Source organism: Salvelinus fontinalis, chromosome 17, assembly GCF_029448725.1.
Source record: "Salvelinus fontinalis isolate EN_2023a chromosome 17, ASM2944872v1, whole genome shotgun sequence".
NCBI lineage: Eukaryota > Metazoa > Chordata > Actinopteri > Salmoniformes > Salmonidae > Salvelinus > Salvelinus fontinalis.
This window is the reverse complement of record NC_074681.1, coordinates 28439934-28465465: the sequence shown is the minus strand read 5'-3', so window position 1 is coordinate 28465465 and position 25532 is coordinate 28439934. Positions and strand designations below refer to the sequence as shown.

The 25532-nt window shown below is 45.3% G+C and overlaps 1 protein-coding gene across 2 annotated transcripts; it reads right to left on the bottom strand.

Annotated features, from left to right (window-relative positions):
* Positions 1-736: 736 nt before the first annotated feature.
* On the bottom strand, positions 737-25282 carry LOC129814109 (kinesin-like protein KIF2C). 2 transcript variants are annotated; one of them, XM_055866914.1, is made up of 22 exons: positions 24891-25282; positions 21659-21753; positions 14046-14129; positions 13888-13936; positions 13759-13791; positions 11773-11904; positions 11419-11532; positions 11110-11210; positions 10297-10392; positions 10157-10211; positions 9894-10056; positions 9597-9687; positions 9416-9479; positions 7709-7800; positions 7422-7564; positions 6098-6302; positions 4748-4858; positions 4389-4456; positions 4220-4316; positions 3202-3285; positions 1245-1338; positions 737-1094 (listed from the first exon to the last, which is right to left on the bottom strand). In XM_055866914.1, exons 1-22 carry the CDS (start codon positions 24949-24951, stop codon positions 1018-1020), a joined length of 2109 nt encoding a protein of 702 aa, XP_055722889.1. In that variant the 5' UTR covers positions 24952-25282; the 3' UTR covers positions 737-1017. The 2 variants fall into 2 exon arrangements, with proteins under 2 accessions (XP_055722889.1, XP_055722891.1); XM_055866916.1 differs by lacking the exon at positions 13759-13791.
* Positions 25283-25532: the final 250 nt, after the last annotated feature.

The following is a 25532-nucleotide window of genomic DNA, read 5'->3' as shown; positions in this document are numbered from 1 at the left end:
ACTTTCAACAACTTGATGTGGCTACGTGCGGTTCGTTTTGAAATTGTTTTCTAGGCGATCATTTATTTTTTAAAGCAGAGCTACATATCACCACAAATAATAAAAACACTGCTCGTTAACCATTATTGAGACATCGAGTTAAAAATAAAAAATAAAGTTAATTTGTGTTATACTAGGCCATTAAAGTGTTTCGCTTAGCACTTGCCTGTGAGAACGGGCAGACAAGACTGCTGGTTGGGGGAGGGTTGGTTCGGGAGAAGGGAGGGGAGTACCACCCAGTGAGATGGGGGTGGGGGTTGTGCTCATAGGAAACAGTTGTGCTGCATGCAAGGCCTCACACCATGCTGTGGGCCCACCCAGTCGCCAGCAGAATTTGTGTATTTTTATTCTTTGGGGAAAATTGTTCAGTGTGAGATGTTTATTAGAGCTTTGATATGTCATGTGTCAGCTTTTGCTTGCAGGGTATGTGTATACACAAGATGGACTTGTGTATAGTGGAGGTTGGGGTCGAGAAGCAGAAAGGAAGGAGGAAATAAAGGGAGGTAGAAACAAAGCCCCCACACAGAGTGCTAGGCAGATGTGCATGGGTCATCCACCAGCGGTCTCGGTTGATGTCATGGGGCTAGAACGCAGCTCCGTGGTATGGCATGTATACAAACACATTTAAACTTCTTGGAATGAAATGAAAGAGCATTAGCCAAATGGCAGGTTGGTTGATAAATGCTACAAAATAACATATTGGTAAAGACCTTTATTATATTCACAAATCATTTAAATGCTGGACAAATCTCCAGTTTGAATACAAATCCATTTAAAACATGAACTGTTAACATACTTTCACAGAAATCTATGGTATGTAGTGAGAGGCTTTACAAGTTAGAGGTAAGGTTCTTTCATGTACAATTAAATGAAAGTTAGTGGAAGGGAATTTATTCCCAATTGAACAATGAATAGTTACTGCATGATAAAACTTATTAGAACATTATTCCCAAGTGAACAAGTTGAGGGATGTCCCTCTCAGCAATAACCTGATTTGGGCGACATCCTTGCCAGTCGCTCTCCATCAATGGCAGACTGCAATGCCAGGACTGTGTCTGTGAAATAAATAAATAAAAATCAGCCAAGGCCAGTTTTATAAAAGCTAGATGATACTTGGGATCAACCTTGGCTTCAGACCTCAGGTTAGGCTGAGAATGTGTTGATGGAATTACAAATGTAGCTGGTTTGTTAACACATCCACACACCCAGTAATTTTCTTGCGTAGTCCACAATATCGGTCACCCCAGCCTCAATGTCATATGATGGCATCTCCATTAGCTTGATAATGTTACTTGCTCCCTGTACAACAGATAAGACAGTGAACTGAGTGATATATTTTTTTAAATAAAATAAAGTCATTACACAGTATCATTCACGTTTAACACTACAGCTATTTGTTATTTCAAGTCCAGTTATAGTGATTGACATGAACTTTTCAGCCACTTGTCCTTTGGACAAGTAGGACAGATTTTTTACTTGTCCAAAAGCTCAAGTCACTTGCTCCCTCACCCAAAAAAAGGTCTAACACCATGGACCAAAAAGGCGATTGAAAATGATGTATGATGCAAGAACCACTACACAGAATAACCTTCATTATGATCACTGGTATTGACAATGGTAGGCTGCTGGTCTCTGATCCCAAGTATTATATGTCTCCTGCCGTTGAGGCCTTGAGCAAGGCACTTAACCCCCCACAAACTAAAAAACAGCACTGACAGGTGTAACGGATGTGAAATGGCTAGCTAGTTAGCGGGTGCGCGCTAGTAGCATTTCAATCAGTTACGTCACTTGCTCTGAGACATTAAGTAGGGTTGCCCCTTGCTCTGCAAGGGCCGCGGCCTTTGTGGAGCGATGGGTAGCGATGCTTCGTGGGCAACCGTTGTTGATGTGTGCAGAAGGTCCCTAGTTCGCGCCCGTGTCGGGGCGAGGGGACGACGTAAAGTTACATCTGTTACACAGGCTACTGTATAAAACACATTGAGTCCATCAACCCTTTATCTGGAGAGCTACTGGGGGTGCAGGCTTTTGACCAACCCTGCTTAAACACACCAGACTCAGCTTATCTGTTGAGTAGCTGATTGTTCAGTCAGGCCTGGAACAAAAGCCTGCACCCCAGTATCTCTCGTGGATTCTCCAGGAGGGTTGGTCACACTGCAACATTATTTTACAATCAAGTACTTTTAGTCTTTATAAAATAATTCCCTCATTCAACGAACTAGGGATGAAATGGCTAAATTGGACGAGGTAGCTAACAAAACATTTATCTATTGGTAAGGTTACATTTTTCGGTATTCATGGGAGACCTTGACAGCATAGGAGTTACTTGTCAATTAGGCTATTCTAATAATATTTTGTCAGAATTACATGGCTAGTATTGAATAGTTGAGAATCCTAGCCAATTTTGAGTGCTTGCGAGACGGTTTTAGAACCGGAGTATGCAGCATTGGTTTCATCAACTGTTTTGGCCAGTTGCAGTTAAACAATAGTGCCAGTGAAAAGTGTTTTTATGACATGGGACATGACAATGACATTAATGCATGCTAACAGCTAAATAGTTAATTAGTGAGATAACCAATTCAAAACATAGTGTAGGTTGGCTGGTTATCATTTAGTTAGTCTGTTGTATGCCATTATTTTACCTGCTGCACAAATGTCTTGCTCGCTCTCCTCTGGCAACTGCGCACCGACTCAAACGCAAGTGATGCACACACTATGACTTTTCCAGGAGTTTCATTGCTAACCAAAACTTTGCTATAACTGGGCAAATAACTCCCTAGCAAGTATCAACAAATGTGCAAATGCAGCTAGGCTCATTTTGACCTCAAAAACACATCTGGCAACTCCATGATTGAAAGACAGCTTGTGCCTGTCAATGCAGGCCTACAATAAATATACTCCGATGCATTCTGCAGAGATTGGGAGGATAGTGAGTAAAACATCACATCTGCAGGACACTGATCTAATTATGATCGGAGTAGCCTAAATGTTTTTTTACATGTTCGCTCAGACAACTTAAATCTATAATCTGCTTGTCCAACAATTTGTTTTACTTGCCCCGGACAAGCATTAATGTCAAGCCCTGCAGTTGCATCAAATTATATTGCAATTCTAGGTCCAGGATGTGTCAAACAAGGAGTCTTTTGGACAGGGATATAGGTATACCGTCAACTCCTCGTGCAACCTCTCCTCCAGCTCAGAAACCTGGGATATGGCTTCATACACGTCGGTCATGGGTACAATGGAGTCCTGCAAAGACCATAAGTTAATAACATGCTCAGTTTAGTACTAATATATATATTTTTTTAAAGGAACTCAGACCGGCTTTAAACTTACTCTTGAAAGTAGTAATAGTAGAACGCACAAGGTGCAATTTCGAAATTGGGTAGTGCATCAGCTCCTCTTGTCATGTCAGCCGTTATTTATAACCGGTCAGAAATGTCCAGATCAAGTAGCCATGTCAGCTAACGTTTTTTTTTTTTTTTGTTTTGTAATGTTTTTGTCACCAAAATATCACATGACACTTTTTATTGAAAGTTATATACATTTTGCTATGTCTAATGTGTATACATTAGACATAGCAAAATGTATATAACTTTCAATAAAAAGTTAGCTTTAAACCTGCAAAGTTCTCTCCAACAACAAGAGGGGTGTTTTTACATTTTACTACACAAGTCAGTTAAGAACAAATTCTTATTTACAACGACTACCTACCCCGGCCAAACCCTAACGACGCTGGGCCAATTGTGCGCCGCCCTATGGGACTCCCAATCATGGCTGGTTGTGATACAGCCTGGAATCGAACCAGGGTCTGTAGGGAAGCCTCTAGCACTGAGATGCAGTGACTTAGACCACTGCACCACTCAGGGCATGAACAGTTTGTGTCATGAACAGTGCTTGTGCTTTTAGAAATAGACATGGCATGTGCAGGGGGTGGGCGCGGGATGTTCCCCAACGCTGGAAGAGCCCCCCCTACAGTGAAAAAGTTTGGGAACCCCTGCTATAACACACTGAAGAACAGGAAGTATCTGGTATGATCTCTTTTTAAAAACCGCATTAGCACAGTCTGTCCCCTGAGGACCAATCAGGGGTAAGCAACTAAACATGGGTTGCATCTTATTCCCTATATAGCGCTCTAATTTCAACCAGGGACCATGAGCGGCCCAGGGTCTTTTGAGCTCACCTCTTCTGATGAGGAGCTGTCCTCCACTTCCATCTCATCAATCTTCTTGGGAAGATCCGCATCATTCATCTTTAACGTCCCATTCAGTTCCTTCACTCTAACAATTAATTAAAAGTTACATTTAGACCTACAACTGGAAATATCGATCGATCAATTGTTTTGACAGTACCTGTCTGCATAGCGTAGTGTGTTCACAGTGGAATCGCATGAGGACATTCCAGGAGACACCATTGCAATCTGGAAAATAAGAAATCCAATAAACAAACAATAACATCATGGCCAATATTAGGTCTCCCGTCTAGTAATGTAGGGAGAGGGAAGGCCAATCTTAACTTTGCTTAAATAAAACAATGTCTTTAAAAAAAAAATGGTGAGCACATTTTCCTTTTCAAGAAGAAAAAGAGAGGGGGGACCACCACAGCTTAGCCTGGTCCCAGATCTGTTGGTTCTCGTGACAACTCCATTGCTTTCATTATCAAGCACATGTGCATCTAGAGCTAAAGCCCAAAGAAAGGAGACAAGCCTTACCATGCATGTCCTGGAGTTCTCGCCGATGAAGGAGTCTCGGAGTACCTGTGTCAGCTTGCTCATCCTGAAGGGGATGTGGTGGCTGTCCATCCCCAAGGAGCGAATGCATTCCTACAAGGAGAGGAAGGAGCAAGCAGGGTTTAGACTAGGGGTGTCAAACATAAAGATCATATTAAATCCAGCACGTGGGTGCTTTGTGCAAAAAAATGTAATCGTTAATTTTTTTATATAAAAAGAGAAAAACAATCTCAATTGACACCGAAATGACTAAAACCTAGGGGTGAGCATCTTTCCCATTCAAGACAACTCGATACGCATATAGGTACATAGGCTCCAATACGATGAACGTTTTGGTTTGAAACGATTCAGTGCGATTTGGTTTGATTAGAGAATGAGTCGATGCGATTTGGTTCGATGCACTAACATCTAATTCATTTTCCATTCCAAATCTGCTGCTGGCCCTCCTGAGCTGGATCTGTCCAAGCTGACTTCTCTGCGTGCATAAATGATGCATGTCTATGGCGTATACTACTCTATGTAGGCACCTAATCTGAGCCCATTACCACCAAAACATTTTAATAGAAGACTTGTAACGTTTGAATCTATAATTCAATCGATATTCAATAAATGACAGAAAAAGGAATCTCATGCTTATCTGAATACTTGTGGCCATTATCACGATGCATGTCATTAATTTCACAATGTAAGAAATCAACATTTGACAATTGCTCTTTTGGATGGCAATTTATGAGAATTCAGTGTAATTAACTTTTACTTTTCTCGGCATAAAACAGTATATCGGCAGACGTATCATATTGGTAAGTTTTAACCCCCAAAATCCGGACACCAAAAATATTGGTCAAGCTCTACTCCAGAGCTCGGGGAAGATCGAATGCAGCCTGCAAGGCTAAATGAGTTTGACACCCCTGGTTTAGAGTAAGGAGCTGCAGCTCACAGCATGGTTATATTTAGAAAGAAACCCTCCACCGAATTAGCTCCTCACTGAATATTCTCAAATTATACACATTTAAACTCTCATTTTGGGTTAAATTTTTATTTTTATTTTTACACATTGATACCACTGGTGACATTGCCAACACATTTCTGAAGGGTTTTGCTGTACATACAGGTGGTGCATGCCTGCTATATGATCATATTCACTAGGCACAAAACGGTAGAAAACTGACCGCAGAGGGACTAACTGAACATGTCCCCCCCAAAAAATTGTCAGTTTCCATTTTCCGTTGCAGAACGTTTTGCTACCGCGTGTGCACTAATGAATAGGACTCAGGTAAAAGGGATGTCTAAAGAGTGAGAATGAAAGGACAGTAGGCTAGTAGTTGTATTCACCTTGAGAGCCAGCAGGCTGCGGTTGATCTCGGCCGTCTCTACGAGGGTCTGTCTGTCGCTACTGCGAACGTCAATGCCCCTCTCGTTCCCTGCCAGGTCCACCAGGGAGAACTTCCCGTGCACCTGGTTCCTCCTTCGCAGGATCACCTGCAGGACAGCGTGGGAGCGAGACGAGTTGGCATTGGCTGACGTCTGGCCGGACGTCCTGAGAAAGAGGTGTGTCAGATCATTATTCCCAAGTTATTCACTACGCTAAAGTTAATATACTGGCAGGGGTGAAAGTAAAGTGGTGCGGTCCGTCAATCCGGCAAAAATAAATAGTGGGGGTAAAACATAAGCCTGTCACAATAATGAACACAAAATGTCAAGAAAAATGTAGGTTAATAAACCATTATTTATCATTTTCCACATGTCAGAGGCATTAAAAATTTGTGAATAGACTTGAACGGGTGGTATAGTTTACGCTCCAACATACGATGTGGTTTGACGAGAACATTGACATTTTGCCAAGGCAGAGACCCCAAGGCACACTTTTCTTTCACTTTCTAAAAAGAGAAGATGCTTAATAATTGAGAAAATCGTCAATGTAAATCAGATTGAAAATATTAGGATATGTTATGGATATTGAAGTGATTTAAATAGCCTACTAACCAGATGTGTCAAAAGTAGTTTAAAATTTGTAGCACAGGCATATGAATTGAGTTGCTGTTATGTTGCTCCACTGCCTATTAGGTGAGAAAACAATTGGCCCAAGACCAAACCTACTGCCAGCCCCTGCTGTATCCTACACTACTCTAGTTTAGCAGGGATAGGAGGTGGGCATTTTTGTCTCTTCTAGGGCGGCAGAGCATACAGGGCCGTAATGCCGCAGATTTATTATTATTTTTTAACAGTGCACACACAGGAGGTTCCGTACTGAGAAGAAATTAATGGAGACAGGAACATGCACACCTGTGTAGGCGGAGTGGAACACTTAGAGAAAAGATAAGCAGTGCTCCGATGCAATTCTTTCCTCTTCTGAGAAAGATATTGGTGCCATATGTCAAAAAACAACCAAAAACACACACACGGGTGACAAAGTCAAGAGAGAAAGATAAAGGGGCCTGTTCAGGAGGGCGCAATGTAACAGAACGTTAAGATAGAAAAGTATAATGTAGAACAGATATAATCGTCTATCAGAATAGGTAATCATGTCAACCATAAGAATGTTCTTAACTGACTTGCCTAGTTAAAAAAACATTCATTACGCTTCTATATGTAAAGTTCTGAGTGTTTCACCTCACTGAATAGACCCTGGGTGGAGTAAAAAAAAACGAGTGTGTACCTGCATGCACTGCCCATCTCAATCATCTTGATGACGTCTTCAGCACACGAAATGTACATCTCCTGCAGGCCGACCACCTGGACCTGTTGTTTCTCATCCTCTAGCACTTTCAGCTTGGCCTTCTTGTTCAGCAGATCAAATACCTGAGGAGTAAGCAAGTGTATTAGCCAAATGTCAAATGAGTCTTCTCTACACCTTTGTCCTATTATCATGGAATCTCCACCACCAAAAAAAACACCATCCAAACCACCAAGCTGCTTGAGGAGCACTGAGCTTTTCCTTCTCACCTTGCTGTTGTAGATCTCAAAGAAGGTCACGTAGGGACACAGGTCCAGACTGGAATATCTCCTCTGCTTCAGGAGGGAGAACACATCCTGAGCTGAAGAACAAATAAGAGGAACAAGGAGTTACAGGACACTGAAAGACATCATTGAAGTATGTGCTAAATAAAGTTTATTCACATATAACCTTCATGTACAAAACCTTTTTCTTTGTATCTAAAATGTGAGGTGGACAGATCTATTCCTTAGTCCTAGATATTTCTGAGATCAGTACTATCAAAATATTTCCTAAGCAAATAAGTTAATTGCTCACGTAAACAGGTTAGCAGATGTTATAGCGGGTGCAGCAAAACGCTTGTGGTTCTAGCTCCTAACAGTGCAGTAAAAATGTAAGACAAGTACCAAAATCTATTAATTTTTATTTTTTTTAAGAATCAAAGGATACCTCATAGGGATGTGCATCTTTCCCTTTAAAGACGTTTCAGTAAAAAAAAAAAAAAAAAAGACTCGGTTCGATACAATAACATGTTGCATAAACTTCCATTTTCCATTCTAAATTCAAATCTGCTCCTGATGGAGCCCATGAGCTAGGCCTCTGAACTGACCGTGTCTGGAAATTATTTATACGTCTATGGTGCATGTAGGCACCGGAGCTTAGCCATAAGGGAAACTGGGTATCTAGCCAGCAGCGTTGCAGTTCTTAACACTCAAACCTCTGTCTTGCCCGTTCACTCTTTCCAAGAGACTGATCAGCTGAATGCCATGATCCCTTATTGATGTCACTTGTTAAATCCACTTGAAATCAGCGTAGATTAAAGGGATTTTTAAGCCTCGAGACAATTGAGACATGGATTGTGTGTGTGTAACATCGAGAGTGAATGGGAAAGACAAAAGATTTAAGACCCTTTGAACAGGGTATGGTAGTCGGTGCAAGGCGCACCGGTTTGTGTCAAGAACGGAAATGCTGCTGGGTTTATTAGGAAGGTGTTCTTAATGTTTTGTACACAATCCATGTATTAATTGTCTCAAATCCTTCTTTAACCTGTCTCTTCCCCTTAATCTACACTGATTGAAGTGGATTTAACAGGTGACATCAATAACGGATCATAGCTTTCACCTGGTCAGTCTCATGTAAAGAGCAGGTGTTCCTAATGTTTTGTACACTCAGTGTATAGCACAACTTTGGATTTCAGTCTCAAAATCGAATGGTTTAGACCTTTTGGAAGTTGACAGATTCGGAGAGAGCTCATCTTGTTCTCTCGGTTGGACCATGCAGTACGGGTGGCAAAAGTATCCTGCGGCAGATGGCTATATAGGTCTGCTCATATAGGACTATTATAGTCCCAGTGCGCTACTTTTGTGAACAATATACATATATTTTTTTAATGGTTTGATGCAGCACCCTCAACACCCCTACATCCCACAGCTATGCAATGACTGTCAACATAATTACATGCTTAGTTGTCACAGAAAGTAGTAAGAAAGAAATTTAAGCAAAACAATTACGCGAACCCATGGTTCGTAAAATTTGAATCTATTTCCTAACCGTTGCATGCTACATTTGGATTGGTTAGGAGTCCCAGCCGGATCACTGCTCTCATGTCTTAAACATTTGAACCAGGGACCGATGCGTAACGGTGAATTGTTACATCCCTAATAACTAAGCCAAAAATGTAACGTTGAAGCCAATAGCAGGGAGACATAATGAATTACCTGCCATGGCATAGATCCCTTTCGCGCTGTTCTGGCTTTTCCCTGAAAAATCTCCTCCCATTGTCTGGATAGGGTAAAAGATAGGTACAAATTTTACATGACGCGTTAAAAAAAAAAATCTGGTGGACTTTGAGACAAAACTGCTCTAGTGTCAGTCTATCAGGTAAACGGTAAGACTTACATGAGTTTTACCACTTCCAGTTTGTCCGTAAGCAAAACAAGTTGCCATCCCACCGTCGAAGATGGTCTGGACAAGAGGCTTGGCAGTGAACCTACCAGTGAAAAATATTGGTATATAACCATCTTGCGAAAACAAGTAATGATGATACAAACTTCATACAAGAGAACATGCTTGCAAAGGGTATTTGAACATATATTTTTATTTTTTATAATTTTTTTAAAAATCAGCAAATTGTAAAATAATCCTGATAGAGAAAAACAGAACACCATTGTTTAGAAACCAATAAAATGTGAATACCTGTACACTAAGTCATTGGTGGATGACTCGTCAAAGGAGTAGTCAAAATGGAAGACCTGGTTGTCAAGGTACTTTGTCAGGTCCACTTTCTGCTTGGGCTCATGAAGGAGCAGCGTTCCATTACCAGGGATAGAAACCACATCAATATCGTTCTTAGTCACCTCTAAGACAACCACACATAGAAAGTCAACATGAGAAGCAACTTGGTGGATAAAGGGTCAGTCAGATAAAAGTTTTAGTTTGGTCAATTAAAAGTAAGTAACCTTTATTGTTGAGAGGACGCTTGCGAACACACACACAAATTCTATGAGCTTCAACCTGTGAATCAAGAAGAAAATTACATAGCTGATAAACACTAGTTAAGAAAGGCCTCCCACATTTGAACTCTTCTCCTACATCTTACCAAATCAGACAGAGATAAAGGAAGTACTTCCAAGGTCTCTCTGAACTCTTCAATCATCTGGTAAAACTGCTTGTTCGGTCGGTTTGTGTCTTCAAACTACAGCGAGCAGAAATACATGTAACGGAGAAAGTGATGGGTAGTAGTATTTAATATTGCCAATACATTAGTAAAGGCTTTTAATGTGTCCACAACGTCAAATGAAAATAAGAGGAAATTGACATTAAGTCCGATCTACCTACTGGTTAGCATCTACAAAAATAATTAACACAGGACATGGGCCAATAATACCAGGTAAACAGACAAACAGGGGCCGTGTCTGAATACCCATATTAGAGTACTACATACTCAAACGGCAAACTAATTTCAGTGTTTGATCTAGTAGAACCCACTTGTCTTTTCCAACTCATGTGTTTGGCAACAGCTGATAATCAGATAAATTGACACACTGTACCAAATTAACAAATGACGAAGTCATAGCAAGTGCACATTAGGAGTACCATTTTCAAAATTTCACACTGTATAACATTTTCTTTTCTCGCATACCATTTAGTCATGACCTCGACTAACCTGTACCCGAAAATTGACTTGGTACCGGTAGCCCCTGTATATTGCCTCGTTATTGTTATGTACTTTTATTGTGAAAATATTTTTTTAACTCTATTTCTTGAACTGCATTGTTGGTTAAGGGCTTTTAAGTAACATTTCACGGTAAGGTCTACACTGTTGTATTCGGCGCATGTGAAAAATAAAATTTGATTTGACTAATATGGGTATTCGGACATGGCCACTGTCTCATGTGATCAATTCTCTTACTTTTCCTTTCTTGGGCACCATGTCCAAGCTCTTGACTGCATGGGACAATCTTTTGTTCACTGGTTTGCTCATGTCTTTGGGTAGCACTGATCTCCGTCTGCCTGAAAGAGTGAAGTATCTAATGTGATGAAGATGCTCACAAAAGATAGCAGGGCGTCTCATACTAGGATCAGGTCCCCCGGTCTATTTAATCTTATTCATTGTGATCTACAAGGCAAAACTGATCCTAGATCAGCACTCCTCTTCTGATGCAATATAAAAATACAGGCCCAGGGAAATAAACAGTGATGTGTGTGACTCAAAGCTCACTTGAGGTGACTGAGGAAACACTCTTGGCCTCATTCTCCTTCAGGGCCTCGTTGACTGGGGGCAGAACAGCAGTCGGTCTCTGACTGTTCCCTTTCCTCTCTCGGTTGGGCACACCTGGAAAATTAAGCATGATGACAAAGGTGAATATCAAGAGGTCTCCGAGTCACTGAGTGAAGCATTCAGAGGGTAATGGGATAAATTATGCCAGTATGTTTGTGCCTTCATGCCAACTCCTTGTCACACCAAACAAAGGCTTGATAATGACTGCAATGGAGTTGGCAAGAGCACAAACAGATCTGGGACCAGGCTATAGGGGAAAGGCAATAAGTCAGAAATCATTGAGGCACCCCCCACCTGAAGCTTTGAGGACAGAGGGTGGATACTCTGAAGACAGGGAGTCATGCTTAGTCTTAGCAGCAAGCTCAGAGACAGGAGCAAGGGTCCGGAACAAGCATGTCTGCCGTGTAGACTTTCTTGGAAGTGGAACTGAGAGGAAATTAGTAATTTAAATGAAGTAGATTAATAACTCCTGTTCATCATCCTACTGATCCCAACACTAGACACCAAACCATCAAAATTATGATTTATATGTAGTCCTACTAAAGAGATGGCCACCTTCATACCACCACTAATAAGTGGGTTCAATTTTAGTTGGGTGAATCTGGCATGCCATCATCAAATGAGAATTGCAGCAAATGCATTACTTTTGATTTCAACATAAGCTGTAAAACAGAGATGAAGCAGAAACAGTGCCGTGTTAAAAAGAGAAAAGCAGACAGTAGCTTTGGGAACGACTTCAGTGCTTATTAGAAAAAATTGTGGCGAGTTTGTGGAAACAAAGAACACTAGTATGCTAAGAAATAAGATCCAAATCACTGAGTCTGCATTTCACTAGGAAGAGTGATAGTACACTTACGCAAACTGCTTAGGGTCACTATTCGAATTATAGACATATTTACACGGTCTTTTGGAACCCATCACATAAGAAACTTTTGTCACAAAATGGCATTCTATACTGAACAAAAATAAAAACACAAGTGTTGGTCCCATGTTTCATGAGCTGAAATAAAATATCCCATACATTTGTCACATGCACAATTTTGTGCAGAAATGTGTTTACATACCCATTAGTGAGCATTTATCATTTGCCAAGATAATCCATCTACTTGACAGGTGTGGCATATCAAGAAGCAAATTAAACAGCATTTTATCATTACACAGGTGCACCTTGTGCTGGGGGCAATAACAGGCCACTAAAATGTGCAGTTATGTCACGCAACACAATACCACCAATGTCTCAAGTTGAGGGAGCATGCATTAGGCATGCTGACTGCAGGAATGTCTACCAGAGTGGTTGCCAGAGAATTGTAATGTTAACTTATCTACCATAAGCTGCCTTTAACAGCATTTTAGAGAATTTGGTTGTACGTCCAACCGGCGTCACAACTGTAGACCACGTGTAACCATGCCAGCCTAGGACCTCCACATTCGGCTTCTTCGCCTGCGGGGATTGTCTGAGACAAGCCACACGGACAGCTCATGAAACTGAGTATTTCTGTCTGTAATAAAGCCCTTTTGTGGGGGAAAACATTCCGATTGGCCGGGCCTGGCTCCCCAATGGGTGGGCCATGGCTGTGCCCCTGCCCAGTCATGTGAAATCCATAGATTAGGGCCTAATGAATGTCAATTGACTGATTTCCTTATATGAACTGTAACTCAGTAAAATCGTTGCATTTATATTTTTGTTCAGTATAGTTTACAGGTAACTGCCAAAATAAATGAAACACCAACATAGTGTCTTAGAGACGTTGGGCCACCACGAGCCAGAACAGCTTCAATGCCCCTTGGCATAGGTTCTATAAGTGTCTGGAACTATATTGGATAAATGCAACACCATTCTTCCACGAGAAATACCATCATTTAGTGTTTTGCATTCTAGTTGGAAACAGTACACGCCACATGATTATACTCTACATTAGTTAATAAGTTATGTACAGAAAACATACATACTTTTGAAACAAGGGCATGTCCACTCAACCCCACTAGTAAGTAAAGACAAGAGTAAAATTGTGCACCTGAAGATAGAACCACATAATGGCCTGTATCTTCAAATCAAGGTATCAGGCTGCCCACAGGGAGCCCCATTCGGATATTTTGCCCAATTATTAGACAAAAATCTGATTGGTCAAAATACCAATTAGTGTCAGAAGAACAGAATTTGGTTGCCTGTGTAAACAGCCTAAGTGTGTTTGGAAATAGGCCGATATGATGTGATTCCATCTCATATAAAGTGATTTAGCATATGATTTGCTTAGAGAAGAACATGCATTGCATGCAAACCTGTCTCCTCAGGAGGACCCGCTGGAGTAGAAGCTTATGAAGGAAATATCCATAATTAAACCATTATACAAACACACACCGATGAAATCCACACTTAAGACATACTAGAACAAGGCAAAAATCACTTACGACTGGAAGGAGCAGGGACCCCGGATGAACGAAGACGGCTTTCAAATTTCTGGAGAAAAATCACAGGCAAACATTGCTCCTGACGTTAGGACCACAAACTTTCAAATGAATGCACTTTGAACCTTAAGTTCCTAGGTCCATCCCTAGAGTACGCTTACCTTCTCTGGAGGCGCAGGTATACTAGTTGGTTTCATGTGCTCAAACAGCTCTTCGTTCAGGGACCATAATTCATTCATTTCAAGCTAAAGAGCAGGAATAGTAGTATGTCAACAATCAGTTTCAGTTGACAAGACTTACAGCACATAGCATATCTAGATCAATGAAAGATACTAACGTCTGTTAGTATTTTGATAATTATTGCCCTGTTGATATGTCAGCAGTAAAGTTTTCAAGATTAAACATTTTCAGTACAAAGCAAGAAGTGTGACGATGCAAAATGCATAATCATGACACTTGCTGAATTGCACTCTAACATAACGGGCTAATCTCCACAGTGAAGGAAGTTCACCACAGAGTGGAGTTTAGTCCAATATCTGTACAGGGATGCAAACTGGTGAGAAAAAAAACAACACTAAAATTGCTGTTAGCCATGACAGCCTTTATAATAGAACGCTTGTGGCACTTGGGGGAAAAAACATCTTAAGTAGAAATTGATCAAGTGCACAAGGCTACATGTGTGCAAAAATAACATTCACAGAGTAAAAACATTTAATAATCCCCCCTCACACACGTTACTGTCAAATTCAACCCAACAAAAGCAATATGTTTGGGCTACACTGCATTGCACACTTTCTGCCTGTGGACATCTGTTCTACAATGTGCAAGCAGAGCATGATACCCTTTGTTGGCATAATTGATCTCTTTCAGTACACCTGGCATAACTCTTTTAATCCACTGTATTGAAAACGTGAGAAAGAGGGAAAGTGTGCGGTGTTCCTTTCATCTAGTGACATCCAGTTTAAGCCAGGCCCTGCTCCACTTGTTTAAAAAGCAACATCATATTTTCACCTAATTCTCGCATTCTGAAAATTAACCACATTCTGTAAAGGGAAAACATTACTTTGTTAGCTAATGAACACGTCACAGATTGCCAGGGTCCAGTAAGCAACTAACACGTTATAATTTGAGGAACGGCGTTGTGCCGAAAATCTCCCCTCTGCCAGAATTCTCCCCGCTTTCACGTGAAAGCGCAAACTCAATTCCTTGTTGCGACTTGCTTGCTAGTTGAGATTTCTGCCCTTCACTCTGTTGTCAGTTTAGCCAACATTTCACTTATCTTAGTAGCAGAAAGCTCTTTTTGTGCGTCCTTCAATGCAGCCGTCAATGATCACGTTAGGCTGCGTTTCATTGTTTATGCCGGTTTGATCGCGGGGGAGGCACTAGTAATGTCTGCAGTTTTCGGTTTGGCTATTAGTCTATTGTAATGACCTGACTAGATCATAAAAGAACGACTGTCCAGACAGAGGATTGAGTTTACGAATGGACGGTTTATTAAACCAACTTTACACAGGCTACTGTTTGGCCGTAGCCCACGCCAAATAAATGAAAGATAGCCCACAAGCCAATCGTGACCTTCTCTTGTGAAGCCCAGACGTAAGAGAGAGAACAAAGGCAAAACCTGGTCTTAACTTCCAATGCTCCATCCCCCTGCCCAACCCCCCTCCAAGCCACTCCGCCAACCACCAGGATGCCCGGCATCAGAACATTCCAGGCATTCCCGTGATTGACAGATAGCAGGTTGACTGACATGTCAGACCCCGCGAACACAACCACCTACTAGCCTAACACATAACACACAGCTGTCTGTGCGGGTCGCTACACAGCCCCCCCACCACAAAGTCCCTCGTCCCCGAGGGAACAAACAAAGTCTCTGAAGCGACCCGGAGGTCTCCTTTGCCTGCGTGGCCGTGATGGTCGCAGAGTGCCCCTCTGGGAACCAGGGGATGAAGGCAGGGATATGGGGGACAAGGAAGCGGGAACGGGTAATACAGTCCGTGGCTCTGGGGAACCACGCGGTGACACAGGGGGGAAGACAGGGGGAGTGGGCTGTCTGGAGCCTTGTCTGCGGCACCTGGGGGTGGGTGCCTGGAGAATGGCATTGCCAGAGAGGGGAATTGTGGGGGTTCGGGGAGAAGAGGCCCCTCTGTATGGGGCTAACCTGTCCCGGTGCAGTGCCACCTTTCTCCCCCTGGGAGGAAGCTGCACCCGGTAAACAACCTCCCCTACCCTCTCCAGGACACTGCAGGGTCCCACCCAGTGACTGTCCAACTTGGGGCATCTGCCTTTTTTCCTTAGCGGGCTGTAGACCCAGACCAGCTCCCCAGCCACAAAGTGCCTTCCCCGGGTGTGCGCGTCATAGTTCCTCTTCTGCCTCACACCTGCATTCACCAGCTGCTCTCTGGCGAAGGTGTGGGCTGTCTCCAGGCGGTCCTGGAGTCTCCGGGCATACTCCGGCCCCGGGGGAACATGAGGGCTATCCAGGGGCCGACCAAACGCCATCTCCGCAGGGGTGCGGATCTCTCTCCCCAGCATGAGGAGGGCAGGCGTGCAGGAGGTGGAGTCTTGGACAGCGGAGCGGCATGCCATGAGGACCATAGGCAGGTGCTTGTCCCAGTCACGCTGGTGTTGAAGAGACGATGGCCAGCTGCTGTCCAAGTGTTTTATTGAAGCGCTCTACAAGGCCATCACTTTGAGGATGGAGAGGAGTAGTGCGGGTCTTGTGCATACCCAGCCTCTCACACATGGTGGCGAACACACGGGACTCAAAGTTTCTGCCCTGGTCGCTGTGGATGGACTCTGCAGCTCCAAACCTGCTGAACATTCCCGCTGTCAGGGCGTCGACGATGGTCTCTGCCTCCTGGTCAGGCAGAGCATAGGCCTCGGGCCATTTTGTGAAATAGTCCATGGCCGTGAGCACCCAGCGGTTTCCACTGTCTGTGGTGGGGAACGGCCCAACTACATCCACTCCCACCCTCTCCATGGGAGCCCCCACTGGGAACAGTTGGAGCTGAGCATGAGAGCGGCCTGGGGGGCCCTTTCTCGCTGTGCAGTTGTCACAGCGGCGACAAAAGTCCTCCACATCCCTCTTGTGCTGCCCCCAGTAGAAGCCCTGACGGAGACGGCGCAGTGTTTTTGTGACCCCAAAGTGTCCAGTCCCCACCCCGCCATGAGTACTCTGGAGCACAGCCTCCCGCAATGCTTTTGGGACCACCACCTGCCACCTCTCCTCTCCCGTAGCTGACTCCTTCCATGCCCGCTGTAGCACGCCATCAGCCAGCCGCAGTCTCTCAAACTTTGACCACAACCCTTTGGTCGCGAGTGAGAGCGCTGTCACCTCTTCCCATGGTGGCCTCACCTGCGCCTCTACCCACTGTAGCACTGGCTGTAGGTCTGTGTCCCGTCCCTGCTGCTGCCGCCATTCAGCCATGTCGACAGTCTGCAGCTCACAGCAGACAGGCCCGCTCGCCCGACACACTGTGGCACAGACCCCCTCTGCACACAGCTCTCTCTCCCGTCCCTCTCTCCGTTCACAGTGGCGGCTGCCGTCTGCAGTACAGGGCCGACGGGACATGGCGTCGGCGTTGGAGTGGCGTGCCCCTGCCCTGTGCACCACCGTGAAGTCATACGGCTGAAGCTCCTCCAACCAGCGTGCCACCTGGCCCTCTGGCTCTCTGAAAGACATGAGCCACTGGAGAGCAGAGTGGTCAGTCCTTACAGTAAAGGGCAGACCACCCAGGTAGTAATTGAAGTGTTTGACGGAAGTCACAACAGCCAAGAGCTCCCGCCGGGTGACACAGTAGCGGCGCTCATGTTTGTTAAATGTTTTGCTGAAGTACGCCACCACTCTCTCCCCCGCTGGCCCCACCTGGGCCAGCACCCCACCCATGCCCACATTGCTCGCGTCTGTGTCCAGGATAAAGGGCAAGGTGAGGTCAGGGGGGGCGAGCACGGGGGCCTCGATCAGTGCACGTTTGAGGGTGTTGAACGCCTCCTCACACTCCACTGTCCAAGTGAAAGCTTTGTCCTTCGGCAGCAGGCGGTTCAGTGGAGCAGCAACGCTTGAGAAGCCCCGTACAAACCTCCTGTAGTACGAGGCCAGGCCCAGGAAGCTCTTCAGCTGACGCTGGTCGGTGGGGGTGGGCCAGTCTCTGACAGCCCCTACCTTGTCCTCCATGGTGCTGATCCCCTCCTTCCCCACTCGGTGGCCCAAGAAGGACACCTCTCTCCTCATGAAGTGGCACTTCTCGGGGTGGAGCTTCAGACCTGCGGCAGCCACCCTCCCCAGCACACGCCGTAGCGCCCCCAGGGCTGACTGGAAGGAGCTGCCATGGGCCAGGATGTCATCGAGGTATACCAGACACTGCTGTCTGGGGATGCCATCCAGCACCCTGTCCATCAAACGCTCAAAAGTAGCTGGAGCGTTGCACAGGCCAAAGCACAGGACCTTGAACTGCCAGTGTCCTCTGTTAGTGGAGAATGCAGTTTTGGCTCTGGCCTCTGGGGAGAGGGGCACCTGCCAGTAGCCACTGCGGAGGTCTAGTGAGGAGAACCAGGAGGACCCCCTAACCAGGTCCAGCGACTCATCGATACGTGGTATGGGGTATGAGTCCTTCCTGGTTACCTCATTCAGCCGCCTGTAGTCCGCACAGAACCTCAGCTTGCCCCCCCTTCTTCGGAACCATGACGACTGGCGCCGCCCAGGGGCTGTCTGAGGGCTCAATGAAGTCTGCCCGCTGCATCTCCAACACAGCCTTGTCTGCCGCCTCCTGGCGTGCCAGCGGGATACGGCGGGGACGCATCTTGATGGGCCGAGCATCACCTGTGTCGATCTCATGCTGCACCAGATGAGTCTGACCCACCTCTTCCTCACTCAGCGCAAAGCTGTCTCTGAATTCAAACAGCAACTGCCACAACCGTTCCTGCTGCTCGGGGTCAAGACCAACACAGTTCCTCCCCCATATCTCCCTCACTGCAGACAGTGTCCTCTCCTCTCCCATCTGGGGTAGCTGGGCTGGGGGGGCGCGGCCTCGGCTCACAGAGGGCTGTGTCATGGAGGTAGCTGGGGGAATGTAACACACCGCAGTAGGTGACAGGGGGGCTGGGGAAAAGTCACACACAGCTGTGGGGGAGGGGGGGCAGCCATGAGTCTCTGCTGCTTTAACTGTTGGAGTAAAGAGTTTGTTGGGTTGAGTGAATGTGACATTAGGGGGGGCCATGGTGACTTCCGGCCCTCCCTGGAAGCTCAGTGTGCCCCTATTTAGGTCTAACTGGCAGCCTGTGCTCCTAAGAAAGTCCAACCCCAGGATACAAGGGTCCTGCACAGCCGCCACCCACACAGGATGACGCACAGTCCTGCCCCCTACTGTCAGAGTCATTATTCCCTTCCCTTTCATGGGTGCCAGCTCACCTGTGACTGTGCGGAGCTGCACAGTTGTAGGCTCACACTGAGTCCAACCTGGCACAATATCTGGCCTCACCAGGGTTACTGTGGACCCAGTGTCCACCAGGGCGGAGCAGGGCACACCCTCCACAGTGACAGGGACATGACAAAAGTCCCCAACACAGGTCCGGCCCACCACAACAACAGGCTCCATCCGCTTGCTCTCGTCTGCTTCTGGGGGAAGTGGAGCCTTGCTTCCCCGTCTGTGCCGCTGGGCTCCTCCTGAAGATGATGGTGGTTGGGATAGAAAGCCAGGGGTCCGCACTACCCGGTCTATGCGGACCCGAGCCGTTTCCCTGAGCTCTGGGGGACATGGGGCAATTTCGGCGCAGATGGCCTGGCTGGCCACAACCCCAGCAGACCCTGGGACCAGGGTGTGTGTTTTGTGCCGCCTGTAGCGACACAGCACGAATGAGTTCTGTCATTTCAGCCACCCATGCAGGCTTTTCCGGCTCCGGGCTGCTCTGCCCCCCAGCTCGCACAGAGGGTGTGTCTCCCTGCACCCCCACCTGAAGTCCCAGCCCACACCAGCTCCCTCTCCAAAGCCATCTCCAAGGCTATCTGCAATGACTCAGGACGAGCCAGCTGGGTCTGTATGCGCAGCTCCGTAGGAGAGAGCGCCTGTATGAACTGGTCCCGTGCTAGCTCGCTCTGCACGGAGGGGGGCATGTGAGCATATGCCCGCCGAGAGAGGCTCTCAATGTCATTAGCTAGCACCCGTAGAGGCTCTCCAGGCTGCCTGCGTCTATTACTCAGTTCGGAGCGCAGTAGCCCGGGCTGTACACACTGTCCATAGCGCCTCCTCAGTGCTCCCACTAAAGCGCCATAATCATGTCTGTCCTCGGGGCTAATCAATATCAAACAGGACAGAGCTTCATCCGTGAGGCATAAAGCCAACTGCAGTGCCCTTTCTTCATCCGACCACCCCCTAAAATGAGCTAACAGTTCAAACTGAGCATGAAAAGCTTCCCAATCCGCCTTACCGGAATACTTCGGGGTCTTAACAGATACGGACGCAGCCGGGAACTGGGCGCCGCCATGTTTGTTTACATCCTGAGCCCCAGATTCCTCGTCCCGCCGCGTCGACGTCACCACTTCGGCCCGCCCACCAGAATCCGCGCGAAACACAGTCGACGAGGCGCTCATGCCCGCTTCAGCCGCCATCACTCTAGCGTCCTCCCTCAGGCGGCCTCTGCGCTCCGACGCCCTGGCGATCTCCTCAGCCAGAACCTCCGACGTCCATTCACACGTATCTCCTTGGCCATAATCTTCCCCTACCTCCACCTTCACTTTCGGATTCCCTCGAAGCATTTTCAACCCCCGTTCTCACCTACGGTAGCTATCCACAGAAGTCAGCTAGCTAGCTGGCTAACTTTTATCAACGTTTTTACTTCTGACACCAATGTAATGACCTGACTAGATCATAAAAGAACGACTGTCCAGACAGAGGATTGAGTTTACGAATGGACGGTTTATTAAACCAACTTTACACAGGCTACTGTTTGGCCGTAGCCCACGCCAAATAAATGAAAGATAGCCCACAAGCCAATCGTGACCTTCTCTTGTGAAGCCCAGACGTAAGAGAGAGAACAAAGGCAAAACCTGGTCTTAACTTCCAATGCTCCATCCCCCTGCCCAACCCCCCTCCACGCCACTCCGCCAACCACCAGGATGCCCGGCATCAGAACATTCCAGGCATTCCCGTGATTGACAGATAGCAGGTTGACTGACATGTCGGACCCCGCGAACACAACCACCTACTAGCCTAACACATAACACACAGCTGTCTGTGCGGGTCGCTACACTATAAATAAATCTCTTGGCCAAATTGAAATGTTTATTGCCTGCCTACATTTTACTCCCTCTATGTTTAATACAACACACAATTATTAATTTTGGTTGCCTATCCTGACATCAAGTTTGTTATGACAAAAATAAGGAAATTAGAAGGGGGGGGGAGTCGGCAAGGTCATTTTCTTGCCTGACGAAATCATCAAATTAATCAAATGAAGAATTGAGTGTGCACATTCTGCAAACGGGGGGTTTCGGCACAACCGCAAGGAGTCGTATAACGTTAGCAGTTAATATAATAGTGAATTGTTTAGGTTACTAACGTTAGCTGTCTGACTTCATTAGCCAGCTAATTTTCACACCATGAACTCAATTATTTGATCAGTAAAGTTGGCTCTCGCTCAACATTTATCTGGCTAGCAAATGACGTAGGTCACCTATTTCAGATTCAAAACGGTGAATTTCGCCAAAAGGTGACTAGTTTGCATCCCTGAATCTGTAACATAGATAAGGCACTTGTCTCGCTCTCGAGCCACTTACCTCTTTTCCCCTGCATACAGATTTCTCAAACCATTCAACAGTTACAGTACGCTTTGTGGAATCCACAGATTTGACATTTGCAGGATGCACTCGCCCTGTAAAACACATTTAGAAGTAGTAATATTATGTAAATTACACCCCGTTTGCTAGGCCACACCAACACCCTAGACCAGAGCTACAGTTCTTTCAGAAAGTATTCACACCCATTGACGTTTTCTACATGTGTTACAGCCAGAATTTTAAATTGATATGTTGTCACTGACCTACACAAAATACCCCATAATGTCAAAGTGTAATTATGTTTTACAAATTAATACAAAAATAAAGCTTAAACTTCAAGTCAATAAGTATTCAACCCCTGTAAAGTCAAGAGTAAATAAGTGCTTAACAAGTCACATAAGTTGCATGAACTCACTGTGTGTAGTGTTTAACAAAGGCGTAAAGTATTTAAGTAGTAGTTTCAAGTATTTTTACTTAAGTAGTTTGTGGTATTTACATTTGACAACTTTTACTTCACTATATTCCTAAAGAAAATGATATACTTTTTACTCCATACATTTTCCCTGACACCCAAAAGTACTTGTTACATTTTGAATGCTTAGCAGGACAGGAAAATGGTTTAATTTACACACTTATCAAGAGAACATCCCTGGTCATCCCTACTGCTCTGATCTGGCAGACTCACTAAACACATGCTTTGTAAATTATGTCTGAGTGTTGGAGCGTGCCCCTGGCTATCCGTAAATTTAAAAAATAAAATAGTGCCGTCTGGTTTGATTAATAAGGAATTTGAAATTATTTATACTTGTGTATATTTTAGGGCCATTTGACCAAGGAGAGTGATGGTGCTGCATCAGATGACCTGGCCTCCACAATCGAGATTGTTTGGGATGAGTCCGTATCTGATGTGACCACCATTTGCCTCATGCGGCATGACACATCTCCGTTATAGAGTTGATCAGGCTGTAGATTGTGGCCTGTGGAATATCGTCCCACTCCTCTTCAATGGCTGTGTGAAGTTGCTGGATATTGGTGGGAACTGGAACACGCTGTAGTACACATCGATCCAGAGCATCACAAACATGCTCAATGAGTGACATCTGTAGAGAATGCAGGCCATGGAAGATATGGGACATTTTCACCTTCCAGGAATTGTGTATAGATCCTTGCGACATGGAGCAGTGCATTATCATGCTGAAACATGAGGTGATGGCGGCAGATGAATGGCACAACAATGGGACTCAGGATCTTGTCACGGTATCCATGTGCAATCAAATTGCCAACGAATAAAATGCTATTGTGTTTGTTGTCCCGAGCATATGCCTTCCCAAACCATAACCCCACCATGGGACACTCCCCGTCGCGGACCAGGATGTCTTGCTCCCAGACAGACTAAACAACTTCTTTGCTCGCTTTGAGGACAATACAGTGCCACTCACAAGGCCCGCTACCAAAACCTGTGGACTCTCCTTCACTGCAGCCGACGTGAGTAAAACATTTAAACGTGTTAAACCTCGCAAGACTGCAGGCCCAGACGGCAACCCCAGCCGCGTCCTCAGACCAGCTGGCTGGTGTGTTTACGGACATATTCAATCAATCCTTATCCCAGTCTGCTGTTCCCACATGCTTCAAGAGGGCCACCATTGTTCCTGTTCCCAAGAAAGCTAAGGTAACTGAGCTAAACGACTACCGCCCCGTAGCACTCACTTCCGTCATCATGAAATGCTTTGAGAGACTAGTCAAGGATCATTTCACCTCCACCCTACCTGACACCCTAGACCCACTCCAATTTGCTTACCGCCCCAATAGGTCCACAGACGATGCAATCGCAACCACACTGCCCTAACCCATCTGGACAAGAGGAATACCTATGTGAGAATGCTGTTTATCGACTACAGCTCAGCATTTAACACCATAGTACCCTCCAAACTCTTCATCAAGCTCGAGACCCTGGATCGACCCCACCCTGTGCAACTGGGTACTGGACTTCCTGACAGGCCGCCCCCAGGTGGTGAGGGTAGGTAACAACATCCCCACCCCGCTGATCCTCAACACTGGGGCCCCACAAGGGTGCGTTCTGAGCCCTCTCCTGTACTCCCTGTTCACCCACGACTGCGTGGCCATGCACGCCTCCAACTCAATCATCAAGTTTGCAGACGACACTAGTGGTAGGCTTGATTACCAACAACGACGAGACGGCCTACAGGGAGGTGGTGAGGGCCCTCGGAGTGTGGTGTCAGGAAAATAACCTCACACTCAAAGGAGATGATCGTGGACTTCAGGAAACAGCAGAGGGAGCACCCCCCTATCCACATCCGCGGGACAGTAGTGGAGAGGGTAGAAAGTTAAGTTCCTTGGCGTACACATCACGGACAAACTGAATTGGTCCACCCACACAGACAGCGTTGTCGGAACTAGAAGCACAAGCATTTCGCTACACTCGCATTAACATCTGCTAACCATGTGTATGTGACAAATAAAATTTGATGTCAACATCAGTAAACCGCTCGCCCACTCAACGCCATACACAGTCTGCCCGGTACAGTTGAAACCTGGATTCATCCTGTAGAGCACACTTCTCCAGCGTGCCAGTGGCCATCAAAGGTGAGCATTTGCCCACTGAAGTCAGTTATGACCTGAACCTTTTATTGTCCCCAGCACAAGGTTCACCTGTGTAATGATCATACTTTTTAATCAGCTTCTTGATATGCCACACCTGCCAGGTGGATGGATTATCTTGGCTATGGAGAAATGCCCACCAACAGGGATGTAAAGAGAAAAACGCTTTTTGTGCATATGGAAAATATCTGATATTTTATTTCAGTTCATGAAACCAACACTTTACATGTTGTTCAGTGTAACGTTAGGTCACCTAACTTTATCACAACACCGGCCATAACTAGTAAAAACAATTTAAATAATTGCTTTATTATCCTATAGCTAGCTGTGTCTACTAGCAGCTAACTTAACCACACAAGTAACGTTAACCGCACATGCACCAATACGTTTTTTGATTAACTTGAGTGGCATTCAAGTAGCCAATTCGTCGAGTTTTGTAAATTATTCACGTATAATTTACTGACATGCGTTAAAGTGTATTACAACAAATAATGTTGTTCATATTAGCTAGGTAACGTTATCATTTGGGAGGTAAATCTGGCTAACTGCAACACTAACAAGCGAAATAAACAAACCTAGCTAACAATTCCTTAAGCTAGCCAAATTAGCTTACCATCGCTTCTTTGGATGTTGACTGAAAGCCCAACAAGAAGGTTCGCCATAGCTGAATCCATGTTAATGCGTAAGCTCACTTGCCGAGTTTGTAAAAGTTATTTACATACAACCTAACGTTAGCTGGCTACAGTCAAGCACCAAACAAATCCCAATCAACCGCCAAATGTTTGAAATCCGTGTCTCGTCAGCGGATGAAGTAGAAAAGGGCGATGCTGATTGAAGCAAGGGCGTTCTCAAAGATTGTCTATCAGAAAAAGTAGCTCGGTAGCCATATAGCTATGTGGTATTATTGCTTTTTTTTATTAAGCTCAGTGACTATAACCAATAACGATACATTTGAACGAATATAGTTTGGACATAGTGAAACATTGTTTGCATTTCCTGTTTTAAATACAGGTATATGATGCAATGTCATACATAACCACAGTGTGGCAGTAGCTAGCTACTATACAATTTGGAACCTCTGTAGCTACCAATTGGCATGTTTGTTTGGAACCTCAATAATCAACAATTTGTTACTTTGACTCATTGCAAAGACACTCATTATTTGCTTATTATGTTAGTGTAATAAGTGCATCGGCCTACAGTCTTGAGCTTGATACTCCCAGCCCTGCCTGACCCCCCCAAATGTTTTTGGGAT